This window comes from Phyllostomus discolor, chromosome 5, assembly GCF_004126475.2.
Source record: "Phyllostomus discolor isolate MPI-MPIP mPhyDis1 chromosome 5, mPhyDis1.pri.v3, whole genome shotgun sequence".
Taxonomy (NCBI): Eukaryota; Metazoa; Chordata; class Mammalia; order Chiroptera; family Phyllostomidae; genus Phyllostomus; species Phyllostomus discolor.
In genome coordinates, this window is record NC_040907.2 from 122,037,122 (window position 1) to 122,064,789 (window position 27,668).

At 39.0% G+C, this 27,668-nt stretch overlaps 1 protein-coding gene across 1 annotated transcript in view; it reads right to left on the reverse strand.

The window, feature by feature from the left end:
- Positions 1 to 27,668, reverse strand: part of KAT6B (lysine acetyltransferase 6B) — a 176,618-nt gene that overhangs the window by 16,407 nt on the left and 132,543 nt on the right. Inside the window, 3 exon segments of the mRNA XM_036027509.1 lie at positions 16,543 to 16,636; positions 19,547 to 19,708; positions 26,950 to 27,091. Coding sequence (XP_035883402.1) covers positions 16,543 to 16,636; positions 19,547 to 19,708; positions 26,950 to 27,091 — 398 coding nt within the window.

Here is a 27,668-nt window from a genome sequence, read left to right on the forward strand (position 1 = left end):
CAATGTGCGGTTGCTGGGGGCCGTGGCCTGCAACCCAGGCATGTGCCCTGACTGGGAATCAAACCTGCGATGCTTTGGTTCACAGCCCGCGCTCAATCCACTGAGCTACGCCAGCCAGGGCAGGACATCTTTACATTAATTTTTTTTTTTTACTTAAGAGCTTCCATTTATAATGGATATGTCTATTAATTTTATAGAGAATTTTGATAAATACTTATGAGTTCATTAAAAAATCCAAACAACCCACTATGTGTCAACATAATTTTTATGAAAAAAATTGCATTTTCTAAAATACAAAATAAAATAGTGAGAAGGGTGGCACTGTTTTACATTTTTGCAAATCTCTTTACTATGTGGCTTAACAGAAAACAGCTACATTCTCACATCTGCTTTGGTATTCAGTCTGCTGTGCTATCACAGGTCATAAAATTTCTTGAAAACCCTACCATACACTCATGAGAGAATGAGAGTAAAAAAGCACAAACTGTATTTTAGTATTACTTTGAAAATAGCTGTGACCTTGCAAACTCCCTGAAAGGGCTGTAGGGATCTCTAGGGATCCCTGGCCCATATTTTGAGACCATCTGCATTAAATAAAAAATGAAAATAATTTTTAAAAGTTGGGCAACAGGGCCACAAGTATTGTAAAACAATACAGCATTTATTGAATACAGTATGACACATCAGAGGCACTATAGGTTGCTTAAAAGAGCAAGGGTTCTAAAGCCAGGCTGCTTGGAATGGGATCTAGGGTCCATCATGTACCAGCTGCATGACCTTGGGCAAGTTATTTAACCTCTCTGTGCCTCAGATCCCTCATCCATACAATGTGGAGAATAATCATACCTATCTCTTTGGGCTGTTGTATTAAGTGAATTAATACAAAACATAAACAGTGCTTTGCGTATTACAGAAACCCTATAATGAGTGTTAGGGAGTATTACTAGTCAACATAGTGAATAAATGAAATCTCAAGATGATCGTTTGGGCAACTAGGTTATCTTTTATGTAGGGGAAATAAAATTTGGACAGAAGAAATGAGGCAGCCTGCACTACAGAATTACTGTACTTTTAGGACTATAAGACGCACCGGATCATAAGACACACTTAGGTTTTAGAGGAAGAAAATAGGAAAAAAGAAAACTTGAAGCAAAAAAAACTGTGGTAAAATATTTAATAACCTGTGACCCCGCTCCACTGCCGCCCCTCCCCCAGCAGGTACGCTACATTCGGACTATAAGACGCACCTCCATTTCCTTCCAAATTTGGGGAGAAAAAAGTGTGTCTTATAGTCTGAAAAATACGGTACATTAAGAGCTACCTTGCTGTTCCTACTTTTGCCTGAGGTACCTGAAAACCACTCCATTCACCCCAAAACCTCAAACAGGAGTCCTCTCCAACCACTCCCTCCCACGGAAGCTAACCACCCAAGTATAAATTTAAGTGAAGGAAGAAGCCGTGAAAAAAATTTATATATGCATGCGCAGTGCTTCAGGAATGATCTCAAGAAACAGGCGACTGAAAGTTCCCAGCAAACACAGCTCCGTGCCCCACAAATTCCCTTTGGTCCTGAAGTCCCCAACTTCAAGGACTACCATCAGTACACAGCAAGCCCGTCAAACCACAATAACAATGACGCCTTGAGGGCTTCAGTAGAACCCAGAGACAGTCCCAGGACAGATGAAACAAAGACCCAAATATTCTGGAAGACCCAGATGTGTCCCCGGGAAACTGGCCTGAGCCACTCAAACCCAGAGAATGGAGACAGTGGGTCTGTGGGGAAGGGAGGCTGGCTGCCTGGGGTCACATCCCAGTCTGTTTCTCTACGCCTCCTTTCTAAGATCTCTCTGAGCAAAGATCTCATGAGCTCCTGGCCCCAGTGCTGAGGCCACTGGTCTTTCTTACTTGATTTCCACTCTTCTACCCCTCGCCCCCATTCCCAAGTCCACTAGGGAGAGCTGTGGGATGTATGTATATGTATGTATGTATGTATATGTTTACAAACCTACAGACCGTGCAGGATTTTACAGATGAATTCCATGATTCTGCGTGTGGGGGTGGACTTCCTTGAAGGGGGTGTCACTCTGTGTCAGTCACCCAGAGAAAAGGTAGGTACTTATATGAACTCACAATAATGATGCACAAATAGGGCATCAAGCAGCAGGAGAGGGGACTCTCCTCCCTCTGCAGCAACCTCCTAAGTTGGTGGTGATCAGGGCCAGAGAGACCCCTGTGAGACAGCCACAGGCCAAAGATGAGTCAATGGTATTTTTATCATTGATAATATAACTAATGAGGATGTCTCTTTATTTCTCTTTTTTCTATCCTCTAATCTAGCCCAATGATTCTCAACTCTGTCTGCACATCAGAATCACTTAAGAGGCTTTTAAAAGCTGTGGATCTCTGTATCCCACCCAATCTCAACTTTTACTGGTCTCAGGCCAGTTTGGGTTCAGATCTATTATGGGTTCTATTAAGCAAAGGGTCTTGGGGATTATGCCTTGGCCAGGATATTACATGGGGGTGCAACACCAATCCCACTTCTCCATTTCTGCAACCCCAAAGGGCTGCGGTGTTAGCAGTGGTGCATAATGAGAGGCCCAAGTAGAAGGTGAACCTTGGGGGGAACAAAGACACCTAAGAGTAGAGGCCAGGGAGAAGAAGGTCACTCAGTAAACGGAACTCTGAGACTCCACAGAAGTTTCATTTATTTAAGCACTTAAAGAGGGGAGGTCTGCTTATGTGTGTCACATATGATTTTCTTTCTATGAAGATGACCATGTGTGGTATTGATTTGGTCTCTCAATTTTCTTGTTAGAAAAATGAGGCACCTCTGACAAGGATAAAATGATCACAGAGTAAGAGATGTTATACTTTAACAGCACTTCTTCCCAAACTAAAATCATTTGAGGAAGGCAAGAATTTTTAAAAATATCTCTCCTTACATATACTTCAGAAGTAACCAAGATTCTTTATGATGCCCACTGCCTATTACAAATCTAAGTAGAGCTCTGATTTCACCATTCAGAGGCATTTCTAGTTAGGTAATGAATGGTAAAATACTACTACCACGGCCTTTGAAGTGACAGAAACTAGAAAAACATGTCAAAATAAAGCCCTCTTCTTTTACCTTTTTTGATTTTCCCCAGGTCAAACCACTTTTAAATTCTGGAAAGTTTTATGAAAAACAAATTTACCAAAAAAAATTAAGATGAAGTAATTTGACATTTTATAATTATTTCCTCTCTTATAAATATTGGAGATTCAGTCTGGAAAACTATTTCACAAACTACTTTAATTCTTCCAAGTTTAAACCTGGATAAATTTTCACATTTAAGTGGCAAAATCCTGGTAATAAGAGTTTGCCATTAAAAAGTTGTAAGATTTTAAACACTGCATTAAACACATACACACTTCAAATAAAGCATCTGCTCCAAGCAATTACCTGTAAGTTCTTATAATGCTTCACCTCCAAGACATTCTCCTATTACTAAAACATTACAACTAATGTTTTCCTTAAATGAACTACTAAAAGCAAAAACTGTAGTTTCTTTTGCCCACCTTTAGAGGCCTGAGGTTCTGTGGGGGCAGCTGAGACGTTCTAGTACCTCATCATCTGGTCGACTCCTGGCCAGCAGACTGGGTGGAAGCACTTCCACCAGCACGGACACTACCACTGATTTCAGAACCGAGCTTTGGAAGACAGGACGCTTAGAAGAGCAATGTGCCTTTCCATTTACTCTCCCCACAACCTCCTTAAATTATTCTGTGTGTGGTGGGGGAGGGATGATGTATATGTGTACTAGCTATAATTTTCAAAAATAGGACAAAATATATTATAATTCCAATTCAGGATGATGAGCTTTCACAGAGCAAGACTGAAGGAAGAAAGGGGGAATATAAATATAAGATTTTTCTTTGTTTTCAAAGTACATTTCAAAAGGCAATTTGTCAGTCTTTGAGATAACTTCCTAAAATCAAAGAACAGCCCCCTCACCCAGTCTGACTGATCAACTCAGGTTGAAAATGTAAGGTGGACAGATTATCTCTAGTTGTCCTCAGGTCATCTGACAAACCATCTTCTTCCTCTCATCTGAAGAAATGGAAAACTTCTCTTCTTATTTATTTGTTATTTGTCTCCCACAAGCTTTGAGGTAAAGAGCTGCTGGCAATAAATGGTGGTGTCCCCACCAGGAGATCAGTGAGCCTGTTTTGACAAGCGTGCAGCACACATGCAGGCTGGGTAAAATGAGATACTCAATTTAGTGACTAGCTGGTTTGCCAGTGGAACTGATATCATGTAAGTATCTACCCTTTAATCCTATATAGGAATCTTAAAGTCCAAATTGACTCTAGTTACATGTTAGTGGTTAGAAAAACAAAATCATATAAAATATCATCACTAATAGTATTGAAAGATATCAATCACCACCCCCTCAGTTAGTAGGTGATACTTTTCTCAAAGTCTACTATTTAGATAGGCTTCCTAATACTGGCACTAGAGTTGAGACTTCAGTAACAATACATTAATATTCATACAGCTTTTGTCACAATATCCTAACATTATCCCTGTGAATCTTTATACCCTGTGGTCACTGCTAATCAAAAAGCATCTGCATTCAACTTTTAAAGGACTGCAGTGGCTCAGTAGCGTGTTCAACAGCTGAGCGCCCACCCTGCTGTAGTCACTTTCCCAGTTACGCTGGATATACATACCCCATTTTCCAAATTTAATAAGGAAAAAGCTCTGGGAGTTTAATTTGTTAACTAGTATGCAACAGCTAGACACAAGAACCACAAACTACATAAATAACAGGAACTCAAATAGACATGTTAACAGCTAAAGTTCACTTTTAAAGAATCAATTCAATATGCTACATGTAAGTAATCAATCACACTGTAATCATCATTTTCAAATCTAAGTACAACGCAGATACTCATGGGGGCATGTACAACTTGGTGGAAGTGTATGATTATGGATGAGCAGATTGAAACTGTAAATTATGTAACTGTCTCTTGTAATTACCCTGCTTAAGAACCGAAAGAAACTTCCTGTATAATTTTACAGGAGGATGGAGATCGAGATACAGAATCACTTTTTAGTTGGTCCTAACCCTTCAACAGCTATTTAATTATGTGTGATGAGGTCAAAGAAAGTGTATGGTTAATTTATGAAAAGTTGGCAGGGAGTTATTTCAAAGTAATCCTCTGAAAAGCTCCAGATTATTAATGAAACCTGATGAGTTCTCTTCCTCCTGAAGAAAGATTTATCTAAATTATTTGGTAAAATAAACAACATTTAAAACATATTCACAGGCATCATTCATTTTATTTCCTCTACAGAAACATTCATTATGGTCTGCAAGTTTTTAACGGGAAGCAACTGAAAAGCTGCAGGGGCAGAAGGCTGTCAGAGTCTTCAGATATACCTTCTGCTTTAGTAGGGGTAAAAAATCTCATTAAGTTCCTTAAATTCATAGGGAAAAGCTCCATCACTGGGCAAACCACAGGGCAGGACTTCTAATCTATGAACAAACAATCATCTTCTTAAGAAGCAGGAAGCCTATTTTGCAGTAAATAACCAGCAGAGCCTCATTTTAAGAGGAAGACATTGTAGCCTTCTTCTTTCCCTTTCTTGAAATTTAACTTTTAACATCTTTTCTCTAAGAACTGTTTTTAGTGCCTTAAAGATCTACCCCAAATTTTAGAACTGCTTAACGTTCACCATTTTAGGAGGAAGAAAGGGCAATTCCCTATACTTACAGTGTCTGCCAGATGAGTGGATGGATGGAAGGAAGGAAGGAAAAGGGGAATTAGAAACAAACAAGGAAAGTGCCAACACTGCAGTGCCTTTCCTTTATCTCTTCCACCTCTCTGTTCCATATTTTCTCTTCAGTACACCCCTATTCTGCATCAACACTCTTTGTCTGAATTCTCTATTTTACCATCTTTCTGTTAACATACAATCCTTAAATTATATTTCTCTAGGTTACGGGCATGCCATTCTCTAATGGACTAGACCTAACACTTTGAGAGGATATGACTCTAGCAAATTTCAGTACAATTTCTTCACATAAAATTGGTTCTGTAAAGTCTGACATGGAGCTGATAACAATATACCAGGTCTCTATAAAGTAATAAAGGTATCTGAGGATGTCTGGGTGTGTTTGTAAGGTCTATGTGTAGATATTGGAAAGTCCCTGCCCACTTCTCCCCATTCCTGGAGGTGAAGGTCCCCATGAGAGGGTATGGGGAGCATTAACAGCCCTTTCCTTACCTGTTTGCTTTCACAGAAAGGTCCCTAATTCCCAGAACCTATGAATATATCACCTTACATGGGCAAAGAGACTTTGCAAACATGGTTAACGTCTCTGAGATGGGGAGGTGGTCCTGGATCAGTCAGGTGGGCCCAAGGTAATCACAAGGGTCCTCCCAAGCAGAGGCAGTAAGTAGTAGGTGATGTGACCATGGGAGCAAGAAGATGGGGTGATAGAGGAAGGGGCCACTAGCCAAGGGATATTGGCAGCCTCCCAGGAGCTGAAAAAGACAAGGAATAGATTCTCCCCTAAAGCCTCCCAAAGGAGCCGGCCCTGCTGATCCATTTTAGATTTCTGATGTCCCAAACACATCTTTTCACAGAACAAATTCTCTACTTCATTTTAAATGATGATTCCATTTGCCCCCACAAAATACACAAATATATTGTGTAAAGTGAGATTTACCTGTGTTACATTTTCTCAAGATTTCAGCAACACTTTTTCAATACTTTCCACCGTGTACAACTACTGTATTAGTTGAGAGCAGAACAAAGTGATCACTACCCAGCCTCTCTGTCCCATGCCACTCCCCCAGGGTCCAAGCCGCCCTCACATCTTATCCGAATATTGCAACAGCATTAGAACTGGTTTGCTAGTTCCAGTCTTACATCCCTTCTGCATAAATGTTCCCTTAAATGTTAGGATCCTGGGACCTGGATTCCCAAGCCTGCTAGGTAGGGTACATGTCCCCGATCCCACGTCTTACCCTCAGACGGGCAAACTGCATAATCTCACTGTGTCTCAGTTTCCATACCTCAAATGTTTATTATGAGGACTAAATTAGTTTTATATATAAATCACTTTAGAATAGTACTTGGCACTTAGTAAGCACACAATAAATATTGACCTACTATTATTATCTTCCAAAAAATACTTTCTATTGTATAATCACATTGCATATTTTTTTCAATATAGATAATTGGGTTGCATGCATAACTGAATTTCTTTTAAACAACTCAACCATTTTAAGTACTTTATAAACATTAATTTAAAACAATTTTGTTGAAAAAAGGAGCTCCTCTATGATGTTAATCCAGAGCAGGACTCAATATAAATAATTATAAAACAGAGGTTTCTATATTGGTAAACATGAAAATGTAGTACTAATATTAGAATAAAAATGTTAACCGTAAACCTATGGGGGAGAAAAAAAAGCCAGATTCCTAACATAATTCTAAACAAACTAAAGAAAATCTTTTGCTTGACCTAAAAAAATTAATATTAATAAAACACTACTTTACAAAAAGCTGAAATTATATACCAAATTTTTTGGACTATAAGATGCACGAGACCATAAGATGCACCTAAGTTTTAGAGGAGGAAAACAGGAAAAAAATTTGAAGCAAAAGAATGTAGTAAAATATTTAATAACATAAATAACATAGGCTGCCCCCCCACCCCCGTGAGCCAGGCAAGCTGCATTCGGACTACAAGACGCATGCCCTTTCCTCCCAAATTGGGGGGGGGGGGGGGGGGGGGGGAGGTGCATCTTATAGTCCGAAAAATACGGATATGTGTTGTTCAGAAATAACACCACGAGAGGAGGTTTGTATCTTAGAATATTCTACTTCAAACATAATGTCTCTACAATAAGCTAGAAAACAGGTTTAAAGGGAATAGTCACAAAACCAGGTATAGCACTGATTTCAACCAATCAGAACAAAACCTTTCCTAATCTTGTTTTAATAATGGAAAAATGCTTCCCTTGCACACATACCTAACTAGGAAAATGGACAGAAGGGTTGGAAGCATTTCCTCCTCTGCACTGGCAGAGCCCTGTGGGCACCTCTCATCCAGCCTCGCCAGGCTGGATGAATCTTCTATGTGTTTGTCCACGACCCTGTAGGCAAGGACCAGACCATTTATTCTTATGGTCTCATCACCTAGGCTGACCCTGGCACAATCTATGTAAAGCCCGTTTAAAGAACACATGAGTGAAAAAAAAATGCAGACCAAGAGAATATCTGAGGTCTAGCACCAATTCTGCCACAAGCTGGTGGCGATGAACTTGGTGGCTGTTGTCAGTGACACAGAGGACTGACTAGATCTGGGCATTCATCTGCTCCTTTACTCCTTGACCAATCTTTCTTGGGCACATCTACTATGTGCTTGGCACTGTGCCCAGGGCTTGGAGTTCAGCAGTGAACACACCCTGGCCCTCTTGATGTCATTGCTAAGGTTCCATTTAATGCTAAAGATTAGGTTTTCTCATACTAATCATATGATGAAATTTTCCCAGTAGCTGGTTTCAAAATGATTCATTGCAAATTCTGGTCAATGTTAGAAATCCCAGCAGACAAAAGATCTGTGTGTGTGGGGTGGGGGGTGGGGGGAGTCTACCTGCATTCCAAAACTTGAAGAAATTCTGGCTATGTAAAGCAGAGCAGTAGCTGCAGACTGTATGTTTCATATTTACAATGCTTTCATTGAAGCAATGAATACAAACTATTCTGTAACAACTATTCATTTGCTCTTATTTATGACAAGCTTAGTTTAAAAAGATACATAAATAAATCGTTAGCTGCACTGCCTCATGCAACTCATTTCAATGCATTCAGTAACAGTCAACTTCTGAATAAATCACTGAGCGCTCAATTTTCAACCTGATGCTATCTTTATCATATTAAAATACATTGTACTTCAAGCCCAATGTAATAAAATAGTCATGACAAGGCCTTTAGTATAACATATTATAATAAGAAAATAAGGAAAAATAGCCATTTTCCTGATTACATTAAACTAGAATTCTATTAAAATATATTTCATCATTATACTTCATTACAAAGGTCAGAACACGTCTTCCAAAACCAAACAAAAATCTGAGGATACAGCTGCTGGTCCTATCTTCCAACAAGCTCCCTACTGGAGCAGGGAGGGGGAGGGGTGGGGGAGGGGTTCCAATCTTAGAAAAGGCTATGGAGGACCCCAGCAACCCTTCAAAAGTGTAACTTATTCTTCAACGACCTCCTTGACTGAGCTCACCCAGGGTGAACAGATGCTGGGAAAGCTTTGCAAAGAGCAGCTTTCTTGACAGTTTCTTAAGACTACAGTTAGAATCTTTCTTTCAAAATAAATGCACAAGGAAATGAATTATCTGATAAAACTAAAGAAAAGATATGTGTCTCTTCAATCAACTGTGTGTAAATGTGAATTTTGTCACAGCTCTCCTTTCTCTGCCCAAGGTTTGTAGTAGATAATGACAATCTTCTTCCTGACTGCAACCTAAATCCTAGGAGAGGCTGCGCATGAACAAAAACACCACATCTTAACAGAAGGCAAGCATACCCGACATCATTTGCAAGTAAGTAAACCACAGCTGATCGATTACATTCTAATAAAATAAAATGCTTTTTCCTAAGAACCACATGTGAGAAGAAAGTACATTAAGAAAGCTCTTCCCATGGTAATTCATTTAATATTTGTTCAACAAATAATAAGATCCTACTAAGAGTCCAGCTCTTCCGGAAAGTGAGACTGAAGGAGAGAACAAAGTCTGTACCCCATGAAGCTCACTTCTGGTGAAAGAGATGGACAATAAACAATAAATACATAAAGGACATATGCCACTTTCTAATTGACTTTGCAGTTGCTCAGCCTAGAGTACTTTTTAATAGTCAGTGCCACCAAAAAAAGACCTGCAGCCCACTCAAGAGAGAGTATGTGCCCTAAGTGAGCACTTTATGAATGCTCTTCCATCATGGATAAGACAGAATTCACATATCTTGCTGGGGTAAAAGGATGAGGCTGCTCAGCATGACAAACACCACAGTTCTGGCCCCCCTGGGGCTGAAGGCAGCATAATCTAGGCCTGCCTGTATGCATCCGTGAGTCACCTGCTGAAAGTGCAGCCCTAAGTCGACCACAACGGCACAGAGATGCCCAGAGACCCTTGCCAGAGACGTGCGATGTCCCACTAGGGCCTGTGAGGCTGGGGCCCAGCTCCTGGAGAGAATCTGCTTACCCTGATATTATGCTCAACTTGCCCCCTGAGGGAAGCTAGTGACTTCTGCACAGTCCTGGTTCCTTAGCATTTACAAATAGGAAAAACATGGCTTGCTGGACCCAACCGACACAATTCCTAAACTAAAACACCCATTCCACAGCAGATAGGCTAGTCAGTATCAAATATTTATTAAAAAAAAACAACATCTAAACAAACAATTTTCAGGTAGGATGAAATCACTCTAAATCTCTGCTTAAAAAATACTCTTGTACACACTCTTTTAGTCTATTGAAGGCAGGCTGTTAAAATGGTCAGTTGCTAAATGGCCACCTGAATCATTGTGCAGTGCATTCCTGTAGTTAGATATCAGAGATACCACCACTTTAGCCAGCAGCTAGCATCTAGTGGGAGAAGAAGTTTTGCCTTTGAAAGTGTCTACACGATTAGCCTCTCAACATCTCACCCTTCTAGGCAGAGATGAAGTATGTGGTTTTCCTTCTAATTCAGCTTGATGGACCTAGAAGGGCACAGAAGAAGGGGACAGGAAGCCAGAGAGAAGATGCTTTCTTTTCCTAAGTGGGGCTTCCTCCAGAAACAGCCAAAGCTATGAAGAGGCTAAAGGAAAGACATTACATTAATCATTAGAAACAGAATGGGGAAAGAATGAAGGTGTAGGAAATGATACCAGTTACTTCTCATTGAGAAAGGAACTAAGGTATTAAACTGTACCCAGAAGCATCTTTTCTTAAACATTTATCGTATATCTTATTTTTCTTAAATCCATTGGCACGTGTGGGAGAGTCATTTTTAAGGAAAGAGAACAAATGAAGGACACTGCTAATCACACTTAGGACATAACCAAGTTCGTAACTCGAAGGCACAAAAACTGGGTCATCTGCACCCATCTAAAAGCACACGTTAATTACACACTCAGGGTTTAAACAGTCTACAGAACTCATGAAAGCCAAGGTGAAGCTCCTCAGCATATAAGATCATAGAAAATGCCCACAAAGGGAATGTCAAAACGAGTGCCTCCTACTTCCTCCAGCTACAGTTCTGTTCCATGAAGGGCAACCCTGCACAATATTTTAAAACTGAATAAAAACCCAAGAATTTAAGCTGCTCACAAACTTTATTCGTTTACAAATAAATAAGCACTATTTTAAAAATGCCTCAATGTACAGTCAACTGATATTTTACATAATTGATGTTAGTCATTTGTATACTAGTCTCAAAAAACCATATTTGTATGTTTGTAGACTCTTGGACCCAATGGTCATCTACCTTTTATAGCTCCAAGATTAAGCCAAAGCTGAAATATAGAAGAAAAAGTTAATATAAGACTAGAATTCTTATAAATCTAGTTAGTATGTTTGATTATTTTAAATTAGGAAAGAATGCGGAATTCTTCTCTGCATATTCTGCATTCATGACCTCCACTCTTTTTTTCTATTAAGGCTTTGTGTTTTAACACTATCACATCTTTCTTTTTATGTTTTTTTAAAAAATACTACAGATATCAACCTTTGCCTGGCACATTTGCTGCAAACATCTTTCCCACTATGTTTGCTTTTAAATACTAATACCTTTTACTATATAGAAGTTTTACATTTTTATATAGTCAAGCCCATCTGTATATTCTTCTTTTTTAAAAGATTTTAGTAATTTATTTTTAGAGAGAGGGAAAGGGAAAGGAGAAATAGAGGGAGAGAAACATCAATGTGTGGTTGCCTCTCACACACCCCCAACCAGGGACTGTGGACTGCAACCCAGACATGGGCCCTGACTGGGAATCGAACCAGCGACCCTTTGGTTCACAGGCTGGCACTCAATCCACTGAGCCACACCAGCCATGGCCATCTGTATATTCTTTTGAGATTTCTTTTATTGCTTTAATGCTTAGGATATTCTTGATCATCCAAAGATTAGATAAATAATTAAATATATTTTCACTTTTCAGATGTCTTGTGTGTTGTTTTTTTGTTAATCATCTAATTACTTACATTACCTGGGGTTACTTTTGTAGTTTCCCAAATTTCTAACATTTTTCCTCACATGGTCATGCTTTTGAATATGCTGGTTCCCTCACCCTAGAATGTCTTCACTTCAACTTCTTCTGAGCTCTGTATGTATACTGTACAAGCATCCTGTACAGCAACTGTTGACTTGTCTGTCAGTGAACTTGACCACCAGCAAGAACTATGTTGTCTTCATTTTTGTCACTGGTGTTTGGCAGGGTATAGACTAGGGTGCTCCAATAAACAAAGGTTGAATGAAAAGGTAAAAAAATAATGAATAAAGTAACTTTTTTCACCTTCCTTCATTATCTAGTTTAGAATCAGATAAATGCATTTCTAAAAACACTCAAGTGAGTATGCGGAGCTCTTTCACCACTACCTGGCACAGTGTTCTGTAACCTACTGCTGAATCAGCTGTAGGAGGATGGGTTTTGTCCTCCTCCCCAGGCAGGGGTCTTGCTCTGCAGGCTTCAGTAATAAACAACTCATTATCTGCTCACCCAACTTGCAGCCAAGCAGAATCCTAAACAATTGCAAATATATATAACAGACTATAATAACTATTACATAAGTATACATCAGTCAATATATATCCAAGGCTATTCACTACAGCACTTCTAAAAGTGTGAAATATTGAAAACAAGCCATATGCCCACACTTAGGAGAATGAGTGCATAAATTATGAACATCACACAGGGAATACTATGCAGCTATAGAAGACAATAAGCAGTAGTATGGAGTATTTCTAGGATATATTGTTAAGTGGAAAAAAGCAACATGTAAAAGACTGTCTATAGTATGCTACCCTTTTGTGTAGGAAAGACAGAGAAATTAGAAACTATGCATCTTCTCATTTGTACAAAAGAAACATAGGAAGGAAAGGCGAAACCAATTAAACTGGTGACCTGCAGGGAAGGGCTGGGAAATGAGACTGGGTGGAGGGACCAGGGAAGGGATGATGCTTCTCTGAGTATACCTCTGAATATAGTTTCAACCTTGAAAAGTCATGTCAATGTTTCATACTCTAAAAAGGAAGGCAACAAGGGCAGAAAAAAACTAAAGTGGACAACTAACAGAAATAAATAAGCCTCACTGCAGAGCTGTCAAACTCATTATCACCAGGCACCACATCAGCCTCGAGGTCGCCTTCAAAGGGCCGACTGTAACTTTAGGACTGTATAAATACAACTACTCCTTAACAGCTAAGCAAGAGCTCAGTGCTGCCACTGGGTAGAAACAAGGTGCCTGGCTGGATAAAACAAGGCGGAGGGCCGGGTTCGGCCTGTGGGCCTTGTGTTTGCCACCTGTGCCTAACTGTATTTCAGATGAATACTATAACCACACTGAAAAGTGGCTATATTTAAATTAAAAAGAACTAATCCAAGTAACATTTGAACACAGTATTTTGACTAAATATAATCAGGGTAAAGTAAAAAAAAGAACTATACAGATGCTCCTACACTTACCATGGGGTTACATCCCAACAAACCCGTTATAAATTGAAAATATCATAAATTGAAAAGGCATTTAATATCCCTAACCTGCCAAACATCATGGCTTAGCTCTACCTTACATGTACTCAGAACACATTATCCAAAAAATTTAAAAAGCCTGACAACACAGGCACTGGAATACCGGGGGCTGGCCCTCGTCACCACGTGGCTGACTGGGAGCTGCGGCTTGCTGCCACTGCCCAGTGTTACGAGAGGACAGGACAGCGGCCCTAGAAAAGTTCAAAATTCGAAATTCAAAGTACAGTTTGTATTGAAATAAGTATTGCTTTCATACTACTGTAAAGTCAAAAAATCATAACCATAATCTATAACATAGATTATTCTTGATTACTCATGTTGAATTTAGTTACTAATTAGTTACTATAGATTACTCAAGATTCCCCTTCTCAGTCAAAGACTGGAGAGAGAGATATCAGCTTCAACCAATGACATTGGCACCCTCCTCTACCCTGGAGATGGTTTGAGCAGGCTGGGAGTTGGGGTCCTTTAGTCAGCCTGGCCATGCTCTGCAAATGACCCCTGCTCAGACAAACCCTGACAGGACCTGCTGTCCTAGGAAGAGAGAGACAATTTATTCCAAAAGCAGTATTTGATCTGATGGATGACCACTCCACCTCTCTTGATTGGCCTGGAGAACAGTGTTCAATTCAAAGCCGTGGACTCCCAGTTCTTTGTGCACACACACTACACACACACACTGTATTTTCCCGAGGCCTAGGATCCAGTGTGTAAGCAGACAGGTAGTTTCAACTTCCTAAACTAGCAACTGCAAAGTAAAGATTTTTCCTGCCTTGCAACTTTCATTGCACTATTAAAAATACATTCCTTAACCAAAGACCCTCAGGCTCATGTACAAAATATAAATAAAATAAATATAACTACTAAAAGGCCCCTTAACAGCAGATTTTAGAAAACCCGTAATTCTGGTTAATCTGTTTCGCTCTGAGTTCTGAATTATGAGGGTGATAAGAATTATGAGAGGGGGTTTAACTCCTCATTTTACAAAAGACTGTATCTAAATCATCCTAGAAAGATGTTTATTATTTGGAGTTACTATTATTTTAAGTAACTCCAAAGAATGCTACCAATTTCTTCAGCAGTCTACTCTATCTTCTTTAAAACCTTAGCAACCAAGGAGTTTATCTTTGGTTTGGTACAAATAAGATGCTAATATATCTGGTGACTTGCATTTTTTACCTGATAAGTTCAAGTCCCTTTTTAATTTTAGGTAGAAAATTATTGTGGGCAGTGACCATATCACTTTGAAGATTCAATTTGAATCAACAAAAACCATGCAGATTACTGAGTACATTGTCCTACTAAGGTTTTGAAAAAACAGAGGCTGGAAAAGAGGAAGTGGTCATTTCAGGAAAGGGACTGCACAAAGGATGGAAGATGTTGGAAGACCTTGAACACTGAACTGAGAAGTTTGCCTTATTCTCTAGACATGCAGAGTATCAATACTTGAAGCCTTGAATGGCTGCTATATATAGCAGAAATTATAATATTTACGAACAACTTATGGCTGGCTGCAGAAACACACTAGAACAAGACAGTCAGATTTGCCCTTTGAAGTGATTACAGCTAGGACTCTAAAATAAAAATGGTGACTCCTGGTAAGATGGCCCTCCAAGGGAAAACTAGATTAGAAAAAAACAGACAAGACTGGGGTAATGAATTAATAACTAGAAATGTTATCCAAAATATGAAGATAATCAATAAAAAAACTTCAAAAAATATCCTTCAATGTCAATAAATCATACAGATCAGTCTAAAACTGCCATACACTTATTCTACACCCAGACTTTAATATTTCAATAATTAATAATACAGATTTGGACTCAACATATTCCTTCACGATTTTCCTTGGGTACATTTACATTGTGGTTTTTGCATTTGATGCCCTGAATGAATTTTACAATTTCCTGAATTTTTCTTCTTTCAGTTTAAAGGAAGACAAACTACAATCTGGCGAAGAAGAAGCACATGGTTTTTAGTGACAGATTTTGACACTGTCAGAAATAAGCATTTTCACAGGATACCTGGCCTCTGTGTTATCCAGGCATTGCCGTGCCACTACATTCGCACACACAATGTAATACAAAGGAGAAAAACACTACCATTTTCTCACATTATCCTGTGCATACTTTCATATATTACTGCAGTTTTAATTGAGGAGACTCAAAAGATACTAATACATATAAAAATGTTTCTTGGGCAACCTCTAGATGTAAACATTGTAATTATTTCCATAATAGAAAACGGAAGTGAACAAAATAGTTATTTCTCCTAGAGAGGCTCAAAGAACAGGCTACCTAAAGAACTGTTTTTCTAAAGAGAAATATTCCTTTCCTGCTCTGTACTGTAGAAGATCATAGGCAAAATTTTAGAAAGCTGAAAATCTTTTTAAATAACACTTTCTTTGGCTTTAATCGCAAATAATTGCCTCTTTCGGTGCTAATGAGCATGAACACTGTGGAATGGAATGCAATTCTGCCAGTTCATTCAGGGTAATGGCTTTGTAAGCTAGTGACTCTGCTGAGAGATCTAGTCTCAATTTCCTGGAGTACAGAAGTGAGCAGCAGTAAATTTTTCACTTGAGGAAGATTTTCTAAGCTATGTAAATATAAATAGAAAACCCATTATGTATTGATAAAAACAACAAAGGTTAAATAAAGTTTTATGTTACTCCTTCCTTTCATAGCCATCAGCTCGCTGGATCAGGAAAGTAAATAAAGCACTTCACTTACTGAAATCAATGAGAAACCGTCCAAATCCTTGCCTTTGGTGCTGGGGCATGATCATTATGCAGGAGACATTATACTTCTGCTGGCAAAGCTTTTCCTGCGGGAAGGAGAAACAGATCAAGTATGTCAGAACTCTGCTGAAGTGGGCAATTCCCTGCACCTGCCACCGTCCTTGTACAATGGTCCACTTAGGTGAGCCGAAGTGTTAGGTAAGGATCAAGCAGAATAATCATACTGTTAATCAACCAAACCAGCAGCTAACGACAAATCATGAACTCCAGGCATGCCTTTCATTTATGTCTTTATTCTTGGAAGTCAGTACCATAAAATATGAACAAAGAATCCAAGGAAATACGAGCTGAATGAAATAACACAGGCAGTATGGAAGAAATGCTCAAACAACTTGGGGGGACAGGTTAAAAACAAAACAAAACAAAACACAGCTGACCCAGAGCGGTAAGTTAGCCGGCTACCTTGCTAAATAACTTACAACTCTGCAGTAGCAGTTATGTCTCCTGCCTTTGAGCAAATGCCCCAGTGAAACTGAAATAGCATGTGTGGGGGTAGATTTGCACAAATACATTTCTCCTATGAATAAAAAGTCTAAGTGAAAAGCTAGAGAAATAATTAATCTCCATTTCAAACCAGGAATACAAAACAAGAGAGACAACAGCAACAAGAAACCCCGACACCTCCAAACAAAAGTGAGGCCAAAAACAGCCTGAAACCAAAAGGAAGATTGGGAAGAATATGTTCTTATAGCTAGGGAAGAGTTGCAATTTTCTGTGGCATCAGAGCAGCAATATTTTATTCAGAGTACACAGAAGCCGCCAAAACCTACACAGAGAAGATCTGGTAAGGGCTTTTGAGGCTGTGAATGCTCTGGCCAAATAAAAACCACAAATAAGATTGACCGCAAATGGTACTAACCACATCAAAGAATTACTTCAGAACACCCAGATCTTTAATGAACCCATTTGAAAGATCACAGGAAATGTTTGTGGAAAAAATCCTACAGGGCAGAATTAAAGATTTCTTTGTGAAAAAGATGTATTTCCAACTTTTGCACATTTGTAGCTATCTGTGGAGTCTCTACGAAATGAGGAGGAAGAACTACACACATCAGTTTTCCTCAAAAACAGGATTGTCCATCACTGACTGTGAGCATCAGTGGCAAAGGTTTGAATAATTAGTCTACTTTGCCAAGTTAGGCAAATTGGTCATTCTATCTAAAAAGAAATGTACACAGGTTAAAAGGATTTATCCTTGATGCCATTCTTTTATGCCAAAGTATGCCTTCCTATTCCTAGGAGATTTTTTGAAATCCAATTCAACAGTGTTCCTCTCCCCACCGATGCCTCCCCTTAACACATTATTACAGCTGACTCCTGATCTTCGGATAAAATAACTGCTCCTTTTCTCTCTCCTGTTTAGTACAGTCTGTTATGTGCTTGGAAAGTCATATGCATGCAACAATTTACAATGAATTTTTCTAGGTCATCTAGGCCACTTTAGCTGTAACCTCTAGAATTTGGTTTAAGTATAACTCCAAAGGGCCACAGTCCTTCACATTTCAATTTACATTTAGAATACAGTTTGATTTGTCTCTAGTCTTTTAACGTGGTTAATTTTTAGATGAATTTTTGTTCCACTACACTGTCAAAGAATACTAGAATTCCAAGTATGGTAAGGCATTACAGCGGGTGTTGCTATACTACAAAAGAAACGGGACAAAACAGAAAAAGTTTAGTTTGTTCTGAGTAAAATGCAGGCCCTCAAGGAGGAAGAAAGGCAGAGACTCAAACCACAAGAGTCACCACCAACCATACCCAGGGGCCAGCCTGAGCAGGACAGGGACAGTGGGCACCTTTAACCATTGACGTTTAAACTCATATGCATTTAAAGAGCACCACGTTCTAATAGGAAGGACAATCATTACTACTATTCTTTTCAACTTTTTAGAGAAAAAGATCTTTATTACCTATTGAAAAGGTAAGGTATTTTGTAAATTATATAAGTAGATTTCCTAAAGTTTTGTGTTAATTGTCTGTCATCTTTCAGTCTGTAATGGATCTGCATATATATTCTATCTTTAGCTGTTCCCTGAAAATGACATTTTTATAAAGCATTCCACTTATACAAGAGTAGAGTCATTAAAATTCACTTATCACCTAATATAAAAAAATATAACATAAAAGAAAGAAAACACAGAGTTTGGATCATTTTACCTTTTGCCTGAATAATTATCATCCTGGCACATTAAACTATTTCCTATATGCCTAAGAATAGTTAAGGTCATTACCTGGTAGTAAGTACTCCAAACTCAAGTTTTCCTTTACTACATATGAGTTGTTTCTCAAAAGCCTTTGGACAGAACAATGTGAGAGAATCGCTTTGAACCAGTGGGGGAAAAAAAACTATACACATTCCATAAAGCAAGGGCTTCCCTACATTAACAGTCGGAGATACTTAGGCCTTCTAAAGCAGAGACTACTTCAGATCTTAAAACAATAGCACAGAGAGTAACAGATGAAAGAGTAAAACCAGTCACTATATCAGCCTGACTATCTAAATGCCAATGTTCCAATTCACTGAGATACTGATGACCACAGAGGGAATGCACTGAGTATAAATGAGAATTACCTCTCAAATGCTACATTACACTGAGACCTTCATGTTGACACCACTTAGGAGGAAAAAGGAAATAGCCTTAACATTTAGAAAGTCAAAGATGCTAGGTGGTCTGTAAGCAGCAATTACAACATTATACGGAAGCTGACAATCAGGAGAGCAAACAGTGCTGAGGTCCTTTGCACACTTCGTAGGCACAATGTTCATATTGTTTTTATTTTTTTTTAATAAGCTCTGAACAAGAACCTGAGCTTTTGAGGAATATGTGTCACTTACTCAAATTAAAGTGATAAAAAGCTCACCCTATTCAGAGCATTGGGCTCTACCAAAAACATTCTGAAAAAGGCAACAAAGGTCACACAGGCTCTTGTTTTACCTTAGAGAAGTATCCAACCAGATGACAGCCCTTTTCATCATTTTTTGTTAGGACATAAAAAAGGAATGGCTCGACATCATAATACAGCGTTTTGTGGTCCAGGAAGAGCTTGGCTAACAAGCAAAGGTTTTGGCAATAAATTTTGCTCATATTTCCATCAACCTAGCAAAGAGAAACAGACAACATTATTTAATACAGAAATACCACTCAATCTAAAATTGTTTTTATATGGTGTTTGGAAAGTATATAGTTTTATTTCCAAACCCCAAACTAAGAGATTAAAACACTATATTAAACAAATATAAAGTTAAACAGAAAATAAATGTCACTTGGCAAATCAGAATTCCACCTTTTCCTTTAAATTGGGGTAAATTTAAGATAGCTTAAATTTAAGATAGCTTAAATTTCTCTTTAAGCTACCTGAAGAAAGGCCAAACCACTAACAAAGGAGTAATTTTTATTTGCAATTATTATGAGTAAAAAATAATCAGGCATGGACCTCTCTGCTTCAACCAAGTAAACCTGAATTAAGAAATGGAAACAAATCAAAATACTGTTCAAGTAAGTTAAACTTTATGTTGTTTTCAAAAGGGCTTCACATAAAAATAAAATAAATGAACTGTATTACTCTGACTCTTCACAAGTGAGGATTAGCAAAAGAGGCTTCTTCCATTTTGGTTTTATCCCAAGCATCATTTCAAATATAATTGGAAAAGATAAAATTTCTATGTTGGGAATACTTACAGAGAAAGTGAGATGAATTTCAGCCTACAATAAGTACCATGATTACAGTCTACTTCTCTTCAAAATAAAAGAGTCAAGCTGTGATACTGATGGCTATAGACAGGAGGCTAAGCACAGATGCCAATTTCTTTGATCAAATGTAGTTACTCGTTGAAAACAGAAATCAGTGCAGATTCAAGAAGAATTTCCCCAGCACTTTTCTTAGGGGAAATGGGTATTTGCTAACCAGAGCTCTTTAACAATGAACTTGACTGTTCTTCAGTCTCCAGTGGACCATAAAGGTTCTCATATTGCACAAATTATTTTTAGACTTCATATAACTATTTCCCTTGGATAAAACCTAGGTCCCACACATAGCAACATAATCAAATATGGGCAACGGGCACAGAGGATACAATTCTCTCTTTAATTAAAGAAAGGTTTTATGTATTTGGGAGTATGGTCTTTTTGGAAATGGTAGTACATTACAAAAAGGACAAAGACGTATCTGTGAACCAGAAAAATAGAGATGACAATGCCTAAGCAAAGTCCTACCAGTTGTGAAAGGTATAATATAGCATGCTTTCAAGAGTGACAGATAAAGTGAAGACAGGAAAGTAGTAATCTGTGTTTATTCTTTATTTATTTTATAAGACACTTAGGAAACTAGTAAGAAAAAAGTTTCCTACATGGTTTCCAATAAGTATTAACTTAGACTATAGAATTGGGAACCTGGTCCTTATTTAATTTCTTCAATTATATTTTTGTTATTTTTTCAAATGTATTTTATTGATTATGCTATTACAGTTGTTCCATTTTTCCCTTTAGCCATGCACCCTCTTCCCACTTGCATCCCCCCACAACCCATCTCCATGGGTCATACATGTAAGTTCTTTGGCTTCTACATTTCCTATACTATTCTTAACCTCCCCCTGTCTATTTTGAAACTACCATTTATGCTACTTATTCTCTGTACCTTTCCCTGCATTCCTCCCCTCCCTGTATCTCTCCCCGATGATAACCCTCCATGTGATCTCCATTTCTGTTAATCTGTTCCTGTTCTAGTTTTTACTTCATTTGTTTTTGTTTTGGGGGGTTTGGTTGTTGATAGCTCTGAGTTTGTTGTCATCTTACTGTTCATATTTTTGATTACCTTTTTCTTAGATAAGTCCCTTTAACATTTCATATAATAAGGACGTTGTGATGAACTCCTTTAACTTGACCTTATCTGGTAGGCAATTTATCTGCCCTTCCATTCTAAATGATAGCTTTGCTGGATAGACTAATCTTGGATGTAGGTCCTTGCCTTTCACGACTTGGAATACTTCTTTCTAGCCCCTTCTTGCCTGCAAGGTTTCTTTTGAGAAATCAGCTGATGGACTTATGGGAACTCCTTTGTAGGTAACTATCTCCTTTTTTCTTGCTGCTTTTAAGATTCTCTCCTCTTTAATCTTGAGTAATTTAATTATGATGTGCCTTGGTTTGTGTTTCCTTGGGTCCAACTTCTTTGGGACTCTCTGAGCTTCCAGGACTTCCTGGAAGTCTATTTTCTTTGCCAGACTGGGGAAATTCTCCATTATTTTTTCAAATAAGTTTTCATTTCTTGCTCTTGTTCTCCTTCTGACACCCCTAAGATTCATATGTTGGAACGTTTCAAGTTGTCCCAGAGGTCCCTAACTCTTCATTCATTTTTTTTGAATTCTCGTTTCTTCATTCTGTTCTGGTTGAATGTTTATTTCTTCCTTCTGCTCCAAATCGTTGATTTCAGTACCGGTTTCCTTTCCATCACTGTTGGTTCCCTGTATATTTTCCTTTATTTCATTTTGCAACGCAACGTTGCTGCGTTGTGCTGCTATATGTGGGGAAGGGGTTAGAGAAGGAACAATGTCACTTACTCAGCTCTTGGCTGGCTTTCAGTTACTTTGTTTGGTATCCACAAGCAAATAGGGCCCTTCTGGTGCTGATTTCCAGGTGGGTATGTTCTAGGACCCTGTGGGTCTCTCCAACGAACTCTCTTGTGGTGCTGGGAGTTTCTCCCACCACTGCAGCCCCCACAGGTTTCTTAATCAGAGGTTTTGAGGCTTTATTTCACTATGCTAGAACCCTAGGTTACCTGGCCTGTCTTGCTCCCCAGTTGTTCCTCCCAGTCCACCAACCACCGCCTAACTACAAGTCCTCTCCACCCCAGCTGCCCATTTCTGCCCCTCCTACCTGTCTGGATGAATGTTTCTTTTACTCTTTAGTTGTCAGACTTCTATACAGTTCACTTTTCTGGCAGTTCTGGTTGTATTTTGTTTTAAAATTTGTCTCTGTCCATCTTTTGGTTGTGTGAAGAGGCAGAATATGTCTACCTATGCCTCCATCTTGGCTGGAAGCCCCATTTTTGTTAATTTTTTAAAAATTATATTTCATTGATCTTGATATTATAGTTGTCCTGATTTTTCCCCTTTTGTTCCCCCCACCCAGCCTCCCTCACTCCCTCAGGCAATCCCCTCACCATTGTTCATGTCCATAGGTCATCTCTATAAGTTCTTTGGCTACTCCATTTCCTGTACTGTACTTTACATCCCCATGGCTATTCTGTAACTACCTATTTGTACTTCTTAATCCCCTAACCTCTTCAGCCACCCTCTCCCACCACCCTCCCATCTGTACCCATCGAAACGCTCTCTGTACCCATGATTCTGTCTCTGTTCTTCTCATTTGCTTAACTTCTTTTTTTGACTCAAATATTGGTAGATATATATTTTTGCCATTTTATTGTTCTTGTTTTCATCTTCTTTTTTCTTAAAGAAACTCCTTTAACATTTCATATAATAATGGTTTGGTGATGATGAACTCCTTTAGTTTTTTTCTTTTCTGGGAAACTCTTTCTCTGCCCTTCAATTCTAAATGATAGCTTTGCTGGGTAAAGCAATCTTGGATGTAGTCCTTGCTTTTCATGACTTTGAATATTTCTTGCCAATCCCTTCTGGTCTGCAAAGTTTCTTTTGAGAATTCAGCTGACAGTCTCATAGGAACTTCCCTGTAAGTAACTTCACTACTTTTCTCTTGCTGCTTTCATGATTCTCTCCTTTTTTTAACCTTTGGCATTTTAATTATGATGTATCTTGGAGTGGGTCTCTTTATGTCCATCTTATTTGGGACTCTCTGTATTTCCTGGACTTGCATGTCTATGTCCTTTACCAAATTAGGGGAGTTTTCTTTCATTATTTTAAATAGATTTCTAATGTCTTGCTCTTTCTCTTCTCTTTCTGCCACCCCTATGATGTAAATGATGGAGCTCTTGAAGTTGTCCCAGTGGCTGCTTATACTACCCTTCACTTTTTTGGATTTCTTTTTCTTCTTGTTGTTAAAATACGGTACCAGCCTTTTTTTGCTTCTTTATGTTCTAAATTATTGACTTGATTCTTGGCTTTATCCACTGCATTGTTGTTTCCCTGTAAATTGTTCTTTATTTCAATTAGTGAATCCTTTATTTCTGACTGGATCTTTTTTATGTTGCTGAAGTCCTCACTAAGTTCCTTGAGCATCCTTATAACCAGTGTTTTGAACTCTGCAAATGATAGATTGCTTATCTCCACTTCCTTTAACTCTTTCTGGAGTTCTGATCTGTTCTTTCATCTGGGCCACGTTTCTTTGTCTACTCATTTTGGCAGGCTCCCTGTGTTTGTTTCTATGTATTAGGTAGAGCTGTTATGACTCCCTGTCTTGGTAACATGGTCTAATATAGTAGATGTCCTGTAGGGTCCAGTGGCACAGCTGACCCTATCACCCAAGCTAGGTACTGAGGTGTGCCCTGTGAGATGAGTACACCCTGCTCTTGTAATTGAACCTTGGTTGTTGTTGGCAGATCCATGGGAAGAATGAATCCAGGCCAATGAGCTGCAAGGACTGGCTGTGACCACTGACCACCAACTTCCACCCTCCGTGGAGGATCAGCCGTGCAGGGGCAGGCCAAGGTCAGCCCCCACCTGTGTTTTGACCAGGGCCAGCCTTCCTGAGCTAAAAAGCAATTTGAGATGGCTGCTACTTGTGCTGAGCTTGGAGATTGCCAGGTGAAACCAATCTGAGAATCTAGGCTGGCTGCTGCTAGAGCTGGGCCTGGGGCTCACTGAGGTCAACTATTGCTTATTTGAGAGGATTTAGAAGTTGTGCAGTTTGAGCCCAGACCAGCCATTCATATGGAAAAGCAGTTTGGGTGGGCTTGTAAGTTTGGTGGGGTGGAGTCTCTGAGGATCTCCAAGGCAGGTCAAATAGTGTTAGACAGATTGATCACTCCATAAGATATGGTACCAGCCTTTATGCCTCTGGTGCCCTTTAAGCTGCCACCCTGGTGCTGGAGCTCAGAGGGAGTGAGTCTGAATAGGTGAGTCCGTGTGTGGGTTCTTTAAGAGGAACTGCTTGGTACTCCAGAAGTTTCTTCCACCAACACAATTCCCACTGGTTTTTGCAGCCAGAAGTTGTGGGAATTTCTCTTCCTGGGACTGGAAACCTGGGCTGGGACTCCTCACTCCTGGGATTTCCCACTTGAATTTTCATCCACAGCATGTGGATGTGGGACCAGCTTGTTCTGCATCTGTGCCCCTCCTACCAGTCTGCATGGAGGTGGTTTCTTTAATTCTGTACTTGTCAGACTTCCATTCAACTGGATTTCTGACAGTGCCGAGAGATGGCTGTTCTACAATTTAGTTATAATTTTGATGTGGTTGTGCAAGCAGGCAAGCCATGTCTGTCTATGCTGCCATCTTGACCGGAATTCTTCCTTCAATTATTTTTATAAATAAACTTTACAGACCTGCTTCTGAGTTTCCTCCCTCTCATCTCTGTGTATTCCAAAAGCACCTGCCCTGAAATAACAGACCATTATCACCAGCCTGACAAGACTGATTCTCTTACCCTCAAGAAAACTCTCCTGGATTTATGAAAACTGTAGCCCCACAGACAGATTCATGGTAATTTATTTAACAATGACTTAAAAGCCAACAACTGTTCTGTTTTTCAGGGAAACAATGAGACGGTAATTTCATTTTAGTTTGGTTAAAAGAAAGGATCCAAGGCACTGAGGAAGGAGCCAACAAGAAAGTTGAATGTGAGTTAAACCTCAACTGAGAATAGCTCTGCAGTCTCAGCTGGTTGGGGCTGGCTGGGTGGCACCCTGAGACTAACAACAGGAAGGACAAGCAACTCCATTAGGCTTCCCCCAGCCCAGTCGTCCTCACTTGGTATGATTTTGCCCCCCAAAAGACATGGGCTATATATGGAGACACTTCTGTTTGTTAGTACTGGCGGGGGGTGGTGCTGGTATTATTGGCATTTTGTTGTAGAGGCCATGGATGCTGCTAAACACTCTACAATTCATAAGGCAGCCCCCTGCAACAAAAAATATCCAGCTTGAAATATGAATAGTGCCCAAGTTTGGAAACCCTGTACCTATCCTTTAGTAAGCACTAACACCCAATCTTCTAAGCAAAAATACCCTTCTTTCTTTAAGATTGCCAAAAGAGCCTGATATAACCAGGAAGAGGGCCTTTAAAAAATCTGTAAGACACAGCTGGAGTTAGCTGTATTCTCTGATCAGTCTTGGGAAAAAGTGGGCCCAAGCTTGTCTGAGAGGGGAAGGCTGATCCATGACAGAAACCTATGTATGACCCTCCCTGTATTAAATGTAATTCAAGACATTATAGGCCAGAACTAAAGAGAAACATGGGGCAGAATAATAAATTTCAGTCTGAACAATTCAGAAAAAGAGAATCCTAAAGTAAAACTGTATTTCAGATGAAGAAAATATCGTGTTTACTGTTCAAGGAAGGCTTGTTCTGAGGACCCAGGAATGGAAATAATGCACCAAGATGGGTAACAGAGAAGAAAATAAAACAGGGCGAAGGAAATTCTTGACTGGAGTGCAGAGAATAATCAGTACAGAAAGAAGCCCTGTGAAGAGGCAATAACAGGAAAGAAAGGCATGGTCTCCTCAAGGTACAACTCTCTCAGCTAAATCGGATTCCTTAAACTGACAGTAGAGGATGATTAAACAATGAAATGACATAGAGGCAACAAACCTTTTGCTACTAAATCAATTCTGAAAACACAAAATTGTCAAGAACCCACAGTGACAGACACATAGCCACAAGGGGTTCCTGTGAACAGCAGAGTTCTCCAGGGGTGGCCGTCCACCCAGATGAGGGGCGGCAGAGGGGTGGGGGGTGTCGAACATCTGCTGGGGTCTCACCAAAAGGATTACCAACTCTGCCAAGAAATGACGGAAACACAGGTGGCTGTGTATTGAGGACATATGTACAGCTGCTCAATTCCCTGAAAGAGTGAGCACCTGCCAGACATTGGCTGGAGCTGCAGAACATAGCTGATGTCTCCTGCCAAAGGAGAGAGAATTTACAAAGCGGTGAGGAGATCATAAATCCACTGGTGACTATATCTGGTGCAGACAGAGATTTGGAGGAAGACAAAAAAAGTTAATATGATAAAGGCAGAATTTATTATCTATCTAAATGGTCCCTTAATATGGTTAAACATTCCAAAACATGGAGATATTTTAAAGAGCAGTCTGAATTTCAATGTCACAAATGAATATACTTTGCACCTTCTACAAACAATTCAGTACATAGTTAACAATTTGAAATACTAAGTTTCAACAGCTGAGTTTATTTGCACATGCTTACCTCAAATACTGAAAGGTCTTTCCTTCGGTAAATTTCATTTGCTGGAGGATGAAACCATCCACATTTCTTTGAGTGTCTTAACAAAATGTTTTTACTTTTCATATATTTAAGACAGAATTCACACAGGTAAAGCTTTGGTAATCTGTTAAAATTTAAAAATCAAAGAGTCTTTCAGGTTAATTATTCTGTTCAGGGGAAAATAATAAATACTGTTCAATTTTCTCTAAGTCATAGAAAGGCTATATAATAGCACTTGAAAGAATTACAAAAAAAAAGTAAGAGAATGTACAAACCTTACATTATTTTTCAACATAATATTTGTTGCCTTAAGTTTGTGAATAAATCATTTGTTTCCTTAGAAATGTCCTAAAGAAAGAAAGGTTTTGGAACTGAAACCACTCCTCTAAAAGTCAACCATAGGACAGCATCCTTCAGGTGGCCACGCGTACTTATCAAATTTCACATTTAATTTCACATTTCAATAGTATATGTGGTCAGTGATGTAACTATAATAATCTTTTACTCAGAAAGAAGTGATTATTTAAAAAATAATCTTCATACTTAAAAGGCTTAAGAGTCCTAGTATATAGCTGTTTCCACTTATATTTAAGGATGAGATAACTTTAAAGTTATTATCATAGTTTTATATAGTCTAAAGCAGTAAGCATAGGGAAGTCAAAAGATCTTGTTTGTTTCTACCAATTCTGCTGACTCTTTTG